The 9,829-nt window shown below is 41.6% G+C and overlaps 1 protein-coding gene across 1 annotated transcript; it reads right to left on the bottom strand.

The window, feature by feature from the left end:
- Positions 1-2,448: 2,448 nt before the first annotated feature.
- On the bottom strand, positions 2,449-9,190 carry LOC125298142 (carcinoembryonic antigen-related cell adhesion molecule 5-like). The gene is made up of 5 exons (XM_048248848.1): positions 9,073-9,190; positions 4,608-4,877; positions 3,958-4,305; positions 2,675-2,933; positions 2,449-2,564 (listed from the first exon to the last, which is right to left on the bottom strand). The coding sequence occupies exons 1-5, from the start codon at positions 9,146-9,148 to the stop codon at positions 2,477-2,479; spliced, it is 1,041 nt and encodes a 346-aa protein (XP_048104805.1). The 5' UTR covers positions 9,149-9,190; the 3' UTR covers positions 2,449-2,476.
- Positions 9,191-9,829: the final 639 nt, after the last annotated feature.

Genomic DNA, 9,829 nt, shown 5'->3' with positions numbered 1-9,829 from the left:
CTTTTGTTGAGTGAAAAGAGTGTTCGTAAGTGTACATATTGTGAATGCAGATAATACAGTGTTCTGTTTAAATGTTAGTTGCAATTGGTGATTAAACTCGTTTGAGAGGTGAATTGCCTCTAATAAGAGGTGGATAAACTTGAACTTCTGAAATGTCAGAGGTGGATAAAGTGTCTTTACTTGAGTTAAGCCTCCACTACAGCCCTGATTATTACCACAACAAATGAACTACAACTGTTCAAAGCATTGGTGGAAGAGACGGGACACAAGACAAAACAGAACATTCAACATAGTTTCTCTTTCTCTCTCTCAATTTAAGGTTGCTTTATTAGCATGACTGTAGGTACGGTGTTACCAAAGCACAAAACAAAACAGCACAACAATGGTTACACTAACAATTAGAGCATTGGCAACATTGAGACTGACTCTCTCTCTCCCCCTTCATAACTTAATTTCTGTCTCTCTCTTTCTCACACACATACACACACAAACAAACGCATACACACACACACACTGGAAGTGAGTGGTTATCTGAAAAACCCCAGGATTTCCCACTTCTACTACTCTTGTATTTTATGTACTCCTCTTGTCCTTCCCCTTTGCAATGCCGGCTTGACATAGCCACACACACACACTGTCACATATGCACAGACACACACTGACACACAGACACACGCACTGACACACACACACACACACTAGCCGGCTTCAGACCGTCAGCCAAAGCCGAGCTAGCCAGACCGTGCCGGGACTAACCCTAACTGGCAACCCTCCGGTTACAAGTCTGAAGCGCTAACCAGTAGGCCAGGGCTGCCCCCTAAGAGGCTTGTAGCCTCTGTTAACTGTTAAAACTGTACAACTGTACTGTGTGATTTGAAAAGAATGAATCTCCGTTTAGTGGTGTTTTGTGGCCGTCAGGTTTTCCTGTGGTGCCTTGGTAGCTGGAATTGGCCCCGCATTGCAATTTTTCTTAAGATTTTCACAGGTTTTGCCAGGTTAAGCCTCAGTTATGAATTAAAATGTGTTTAATGCAATACATATAAACTGTAGAGATGCAACCTGGTCATTAAAATTATTACAAATGGGATTTTTTTTCCAGTTTTTTTTTTTTTTTTTTTTTTTTTTTTCTCCCCTTTGGTGGCCCTCAGTTCAATGTTGGGTTCCCTCACGAATCAAAACTTTGAGAACCCCTGCTCTATATATACAGTACAGTATATACACTATATCAAACTCCTCACACAGGTTGTACGATTTCAACAGATCAGTGTGATTTAGGTGTAGTCCAATCACCGCATTTATATACATTTACTATGCACAGAATGCAACCCCAAGCGCTTCACACACAGACATCAGGACATAAACAAATTAACAAATAATCATAAAAAAACAAGATGCTGGAGAGCGGCACTCGACAGCCCCTAACCTAGGACAGACATCAAGACTCTCTCTCTCTCTCTGTAGCCTATAGTTCCCGCCTTGACGAGTGACTTGACAGATTACAGATGGAATTGCCATTTGAATTTTGCAACACAAAGAGCGCAAAGTGCAATGCAATCACGAGGGGCGCTATTTCTTTTCCATTTGAATAAAATGCCTCAAAACGATGGCAAAACGTTTTGCCCAAAATAATGCAAATTGTTTTCAGGCTGGCATTGTCAGTTTTGCCAAATATGTTTTCAAAATGCAATCCTACATTGCACTTTGAATATTAAATTACAAAACAAATTGACAGTTAAATGATGAAACTGAATATTGAAAATTGAAATGCAAAATGAATTGCCATTTGAATTTTGAGACCATGAAATTTGAAGTACCATGGCAAAATGGAATGCAATTCAATCCATGTTTATTCTATTTTTTAACCAAAATTATTCAAATTGATTTTAGGATTGCATTGTCACTTTGCAGATTAAAATACAATTTGTTGGAAAGTATTGCAAATTGCAATATTAAATTACATAATGAATTGCATAATGTAATGTATTTTTAAATTGCATATTGCAGATTGCATTTTCATTTGAATTAAGCTACACATATGCTTCTATACTGATTCGACCCAAAGCGGCAACCATCAAAAGCAGAGTTATGATAAAATGTCCAGATAAAATGTCCAGATTGTCCGTTTTCATGAGTTTTCGGTCGTCATCTATTTCAGTTATATTCATCATAATTTAAAAAAAAAGCTAAAAACGCAATATAAGTGACAGTAATTTAATTGCACATTTCTCCAGTAACTGTAATGGGTTACAGTTACATTTATTTTGTAATTAAATTACTCAATTCCGTTACATGTAACTCGTTACTCCCCAAAACTGCCCATATAATTTCAAATGCATTGATCATTCAAGGAAAGACATAGCCTATACATTGATTTGCACCCAATAGGTCTACAGTAAAATGTTATGAGAATATTTATGAACACACACACACACACACATACACAAGTGCTCCATTATGCTCATGCCTATTTCTTTATTTAGAAGTATTTCTTATAGATTACTACACCCAAAATAACTAGGACCATCACCACCAATACCACACCGATTATGATTCCCACTGGGTTGGTGAGAGAGAGAGAGAGAGAGAGAGAGAGACCAATGGAATGATTACGTGGGTTGAAATAAAACACTGCAGGTATGAAACGAATGACAACGAAGGAGGTTTCTACAACTCACCTTTCTTCTCGACTTTCACGTCCATCTTTGCGGACACTTGTCCTTGACTGTTCTTGATGATGCACTCATAAACGCCCTCGTTGTCCACAGTGACAGAGTCGATCAGGAGCGTATTGTTGTTGTTACCTGCTAACACCAAACCGTTGTGCTTCCACTGGAAGGAGGGGCTGGGGTTGGCATCAGCCGTGCAGCTCAACTCCAGTTTGTCGCCGACGCCAACGGTCGTGTTCCCAGTGCTGTTCAACACTCGGGGTTTATCTGCCAGAGGACGGGGGACACAGAATAAGAATGACCAAATTAGCATGAGGATATTGTGGGGAGAACAAATCGATTATCAGATGACCTGCTGTAAACTTCTGTGCAACAACAACAACAAAAAAATATTCTTTAGATTTTGACTTATTTTAAGCCAAATAATCTTACAAGAAAGCTTAAAGTAAGTAGCTTTATACTAAACACAATGCGATTATAAGATAATAAGATTATAACACTTGGTAAGATATCATTTTTTGCACTGTAAAGGGGGAGCTACAAAGTGTAATTTATATTAAAAAAAACTATATTCGTTCGGCTAGTTGGGGCAGCCGTGGGGCAGCTGTGGCCTACTGGTTAGCGCTTCAGACTTGGAACCGAAGGGTTGCCAGTTCGAACCCCGACCAGTAGGCACGGCTGACGTGCCCTTGAGCAAGACACTGCTCCCCGAGTGCCACTGTTGTTGCAGGCAGCTCACTGCGCTGGGATTAGTGTGTGCTTCACCTCACTGTGTGCTGAGTGTGTTTCACTAATTCATGGATTAGGATAAATGCATAGACCAAATTTCCCTCACGGGATCAAAAGAGTATATATACTTTACTTATAGTTACTTCTTGACTAGCATTCATCTACTGGCTATTCCCAAAGGCTCTTTTTAAACATGTGCTCTTTTCAGTACAGTGCTAACACATGCTCGTTAATACTTCCTGCAGGTTTCTGGACCAGTCAGATATCAAAGCTTTTACAGCAAAGATAGTCACATTTCCTTTCACAGCTATCAGCTACATGTGGATACTACTAGTGCTGCTAACAGTAGTGGATTTATTCTTATTCTTAGTGGTATTAAACAATTAGATATCAGAAAACCTCTATGGCCATAATACCATATGTGAGAAACATTAGCTTAGTATTTGACTTCAGTTTAGAAGGACTTACATCAGACATTTCTGATCAAAGACATGCCAAATTGCAGAAGCATTTTCAGTACAACCAGTGTAAATATTTTAAATCATAACATTAATCGACGTACACAATACTTCCAGTAGGATACTATTCGATCTGGTGTCAGGAATGGTCGCAGCTGTGTCCAGATCCAGATGGGCAGCACAGCTGTAGGAGGCTCTGTGGTCCTCTGTGGAAGCAGTGATACTCAGATTAGTTCTCACAGTGACATTCTGAGACTGATCACCGTTAATAGTGAACTGAGAGTAGCCTGATCGTTTCAGCTCAGTGACCCCTCTGAACCAGATGACAGTGAGGTTGTCAGTGAGCTTGATAAGTGGAGCCACACTCTGAACCTCACACTCCAGCAAGTACTCGTGTCCCTCCTCCAGTGGACCAGCATTAAGTATAACAAAGTCTACATTCTCTGGCATTTCTGTAGAGAAACACAGAGAGAGAGAGAGAGAGAGAGAGAGAGTATTTGTTAACCTTAAAAAATGATGGACAGTATTTCGTATTTGACAGCATATAAGTTTCCATGAGTTTGTCTATTCTGAGGCAGTAAAACGATGCAACAGTCAGTGTCCATAAAATGATAAAGAAAATGTGTACAATATCAATACCATCAACAGAATAAAAGATAACACAGATTCTTTAATTTGATTCTACTTTGAATATGTGCTATTCAAGCATCATCCTGGACTTACAGTATTAACAGGAAACAACAGATTCACTTACTATAAATGGTGACTGGTAGAAGAGTCAGACATTGCCCATATTCAGAGTTGGCGTAACATGTTATGCCAGACTGCAGTGACCAGTCAGTGACGCTGGCCACACTCCACACCAGCTGCTGTGTGTTCTCTTTGCTTGTATCTCCCACTGTTGCTTCCCAGCCTATGAGATCTGCATTGTACTCAGTGTGGCAGGTTGCTGTGGCTGGACCTCCATATTTCACCACCAGAGCAGGAGGGTCGATGACTGGCTCCTTCCCTCTGCAGTTCTGACCTGCTCCCCAGAACACCCAGGAAAACAGCAAGCAGTTAGTGTGGTGCAGCTCAGTCTGACAGAACCACATGGTTAGAGAAGTTCAGGGACAATCTCTGAAGGTTCCTTTTGTTCTACCCTCACATACCATCTCACAGTCATGTGAATATCAAACTTGATCAGACTTTGATATGGATGTCTCAACACAAGCTCTGCCATGCAAGGCAAGGCAAGTGTATTTATATTGCACATTTCATACACAGAGGCAATTAAATGTGACATAATGAATGGTGCATAATATAAAATGAAAACAGAAAAAGACAAATAAAAATAGTTTTCAAAAGTACATAATTAACTCATTGAATGCCAAGCTGTTTTCGGAAGCTTTGTCCTAGAGTGCCAGCAATCTAGACCATTGTTGATGATTTTTGTACAGCCACAGCATATTCTGTGTTATAGCTATGAACACATACAATGGCTTGTTTAACTTTAAGACTTTAAGCTCTCAGTGGGTGCAAACCGTGTATTTCTACACGCCTCTGTTCCTGAGAAATCCCAAGCTAAACAGTGGCTAGTTTTCATCAAAATCACAGTTTTTTTCTAGAAATGGAGATATATCGTCTTTCATGAAATCTGAAGTGTTACCTGTAAACTTTCCGGGAAGTGATCAGCGAGACCTGGCGAGACCTAGTGATAGACCCACGAAAAGTGGCCTGGTTTTGACCTGACGTGCATGTGTAACCTGCAAGATTCAGCCCTGCACACGCCCGGACTCGAACCCGCGAAACAGCAGCACCTCGGTTCGGGAGGCGAGCGCGCTAACAATTGAGCCAATAGCCCAGGCTACTGGCTCGCATGCCAGCAGCACTCATGCCATGCCAAGCATGCCAGCATGTATTGAGGCGTCGGGGAGTGAGGTTTACCAACGTTCCACAAGCACAGCTAAGCTAGCTGGCATCTGTTACACATGCGTCACTGATTCGACCCAAAGCGGCAACCGAGTTATGATAAAATGTAATATTACGTTTTTGGCACTGAACGCATGGGAAGGAAAAACGTAACATTATGTTTTTGGCACTCAATGGACATAAAGCACAGCGTGCATCTGATTAATTGCACTTGATCAGTTAGCAGAAAGCATCTGAGAACAGTTTGGAGTGATTTGATTTGAGCCTGGCAACAGTTGGAGCATTTTGTCTTTCGGAAGCTGGTTCTGAAGCTGAACCGCATAACAACTCAGATCTGCTGTTTCTCTCACTTCTCCTCTTCGATCGCTTTTGGACAGTGTCCCTGTTTTTAGCCAGTTTTCCATGTTTGCGTAGCCTTCTACCTAGCCTATATTTCCACAAAACTAACGCGCCAGATATTCTGTGCTGCCCGCAGGAAATCACGTGTATTGTGGGTAGCTTATTTTTTAATGAAAACATAGCCTACTATAGAGTTTACAAATGATTTCCTTTAATTTCACGTTTCCATATTATTATAATTATTTATTATTTATGAATGAATTAGATTATTAATCGATTAAACATTTCCGACAACACCTTTCCGACATTGCCCTTCTCGCGTACCACCGGTGGTATGCGTACCACAGTTTGACAGCACAGCAGTTGTGACAGCACAGCAGGTTTCAGCAACAAATATTTCTCCTGTGATCTGACAGGTGAGGCCTAGAACCAGAGGGGCGCAAGTGACATTTCACCTTTGCAGGAGGGCCAAAGCAACACCAATTGGTTCAGTGTGTTCAGTCCATTGTTTTTCCACTAATACGTAAAAAATAAATAAAGATCTGATGAAGAGCTTTCATTTGATGTACATAGTGTATCTGAATTCCACCAAAGTGCTTTGTAGTTGTTTGATGTTTTTTTTACAAAGGCCTGTAAAAGCCCATTGCCCACTGCCCATTGCAGTAATCAACACCGTTAGGGTTGCCAACTTTACACTTCAGTACACCGGCTTACACTCTAGTTAGTAGACAGGGGAGCGGGGGTGGTATTGATATGGGCTATGTGTGTGTGTGTGTGTGTGTGTATTGCAAGATGTATTTAAAACAATGAGCGCTTGTTTTACTAAATAGTGCATAATTTTACAAAATTGTGGTCCAGTTTACAAAAATGTGTGTCGCTGTGTGTCGTCTGCATAGCAGTGGTATGAGAAGCCATGCGAACGGATAATCTGTCTCAAGGAGGTGGTGTAGATAGCAAAGAGAAGGGGGCCCAGCACTGAACCCTGCGGGACCCCTGTGATGAGATGGTGAGGTGCAGATAGCTGACCAAGCCATGATAACGTTAAACGGCGCCCTGTGAGGTAGGATTCAAAAGGAGAGAGCAGAACCGAGATTCCCATGTTAGCGCAGTATAGAGAGAAGGATGCGGTAATTATCCGCGTGTCAAAGGCAGCCGATAAGTCAAGCAGAATGAGTACTGATGACCGAGCGGTTGCCCTGGCTTCTTTTAAGGCTTCTGTTACAGACAGCAGAGCCGTTTCGGTAGAGTGGCCGCTTTTGAACCCAGACTGATTTGGATCCAGAAGGTTGTTCTGTGAAAGGAAGTCAGAGACCTGTTTGGAGACTGCTCGTTCAATGCCTTTGGATAGGAAAGGCAGGAGTGAGACAGGGCGGTAGTTCTCGACTTGAGCAGGGTTGAGAGAAGCTTTCTTAAGTAACGGTGTTACCCGGGCCATTTTGAACGCTGTTGGAAATGTGCCGGAGGTTAGCGAGGCATTGATCACATGTGTGATAGCTGGAGCGATGGTCGGGCTGATGGACTGAAGTAGGCTCGTAGGTATAGGGTCCAGCGAGCATGTGGTAGGACGGCTGCATGTCAGGAGTCTAGATACTTCACTCTCGGAGAGAGGCGTGAATGCCGAAAAAAGATGTTCCAGCAGTCCCTAGAGGTTGTAGGAGTGCGGTATCTGAGTCAGATGCGTTGAGTGGGCATGTAGAGAATTGACTGCTGATTGCCGCCACTTTGTTTGTAAAAAATGAGGCGAGGGTGTCTGCAGTAAGGCTGTATGGAGGAGGAGGCAGCTGAGGGTTGAGTAGCGATTTGAAGGTTGAGAAAAGTTTTCGAGTGTCTGTAGCACTGTTGATTTTGTCATTGTAGAAAGCCGTCTTAGCAGCAGTGATGCTGGCTGAGAAGGAGGCCAGGAGTGTCTGGTACACACACACACCTACAACACTACAACTGTGACTACAACACCTTTTGGGCACATGAAACCTTTCTTTAGAAGAATTAGACCACTTAGAATAAGGTAAACCACGCAGAACGGCATTGTATGTTTTAATTTCAATTTCTGTTCTCTCAAAGTCAAAGTCAAAGTCAAAGTCAGCTTTATTGTCAATTTCTTCACATGTTCCAGACATACAAAGAGATCGAAATTTCGTTTCTCACTATCCCACGGTGAAGACAAGACATATTTGACCAATTTTAAGTCCACAGACAAACATAACATTCAAGTAAACAAAAAAAGTAAGTAAATAAGTAAATAAGAGGGCACATATAATAATAATGAAAAAATAAGAGCAGCAAAATTTTGTTGACATTGTGCATAGACAGTCAATAAACCACTAGTGCAAAACGTAAGATACACTGTTTGACCTAAGTAATAAAGAAAGTGGCATAGTGGTGCAAGTTATGTAAGAGCAGCAGAAGTGTTGTGTTTTCAGGACAACAACACCAAGTTGTAAAGTGTACAAGTGTGCAAAATGTTCTCTCGGAACAGAGCTGTTGGCCATTCTCTGAAAAACATGTTGGCATTGTTAAGAGGTATTGATAATGCTGGAGGCGTACAATTACGATGGATTGAAAAATTGATTCTCAATTCTCGATCCCCACCCCTAACATCTAATGTCTTAACACCTTTTACACATGTTCTGTTACACAGTGTGACTTTCAAGAAGGGAAATTCCCATGTTCGCTTAATGCTGCAACGACTCAAACGGAAGTGTTGAAACAGAACTTGTAGATGTGTTAATTACTTGTTCATAGGCCCATTCATTTTAGAAAATTACTTTTGACTGTTTCATGGAAGATGTAGGTCTGTTTTTTTAAAAAGTTAATCAATTTAGCCTTTTGGAATTAGGCCTACCACCATAACAGTCCAGTGAGAACCACAGCATGTGCACACGTACACCAGCACGCTTGCGTGGTCTGAGTCAGATAGAGCCATAATCGTCTGTAATACATTGTATTCATGTAAAATGGAGTGTTCTTACCTGATACATGGATATCAAAAAGACACAGAAGGGAGATCCAGAGCAGTATCCCCCGGAGGGGGAAGATCCATTCCATGCGTGTGTGCGGGCGTTGAGAGCTGGCTGGGTTGCTTGTGCTTGTAAGTCTGGTAAAAAAAAAAAAAAAAAAAAAAACAGGAAATTGTCACAAGAAGATTAGCCCGGCCCTCTTCCTGTGTGTGTGTGTGTGTGTGTGCACGTGCGCATGTGGGAGGGGGGTGTGTGCGTTATCTGTATTTTTGAAGCTGTACTCTGTGATGCTGTAGGTTTGGTTTTGGCTATAATTTTATTTATTGCCTTGGCCAAGAGCTTTGTTTTTCCTTTTCCATTTGCCTGCTTCTACACTCCGTCCATTTCTCAGGCCTCCTTGTCAGGTTGTTATAGTTTGTTCCTTTTTTAAGGCTGTTCTTGTCACCGTTTTTGGAGCACACACCAATGAGGTGGTGTAATTGAAGGTATCTGTGACCTAACATAGTCAAAACTGCACAAAATTGGAAGTGTAGGATCATTATGACACCCTCTGTATGCACGCCAAGTTTTGTGGAATTCCGTTCATGGGGGGCCACACAATAAATTAATTTATGTTACTATACACCAACTGGCCTGTAGGTGGCCGGAGACAGTTTTCTGTGAATATCTCGAGAACCGTAGGGGCCTAGGAGGTCCACCTTTTTTTTTTGTATGTTGGTCTTAAGGGGGCATGTCAACCCATCCCATTACCACTTATTTCATGTATATA

The sequence above is a fragment of the Alosa alosa genome, chromosome 7, assembly GCF_017589495.1.
Source record: "Alosa alosa isolate M-15738 ecotype Scorff River chromosome 7, AALO_Geno_1.1, whole genome shotgun sequence".
NCBI lineage: Eukaryota > Metazoa > Chordata > Actinopteri > Clupeiformes > Clupeidae > Alosa > Alosa alosa.
The sequence above is the reverse complement of the archived record's forward strand: the minus strand, read 5'-3'. Positions and strand labels throughout refer to the sequence as shown.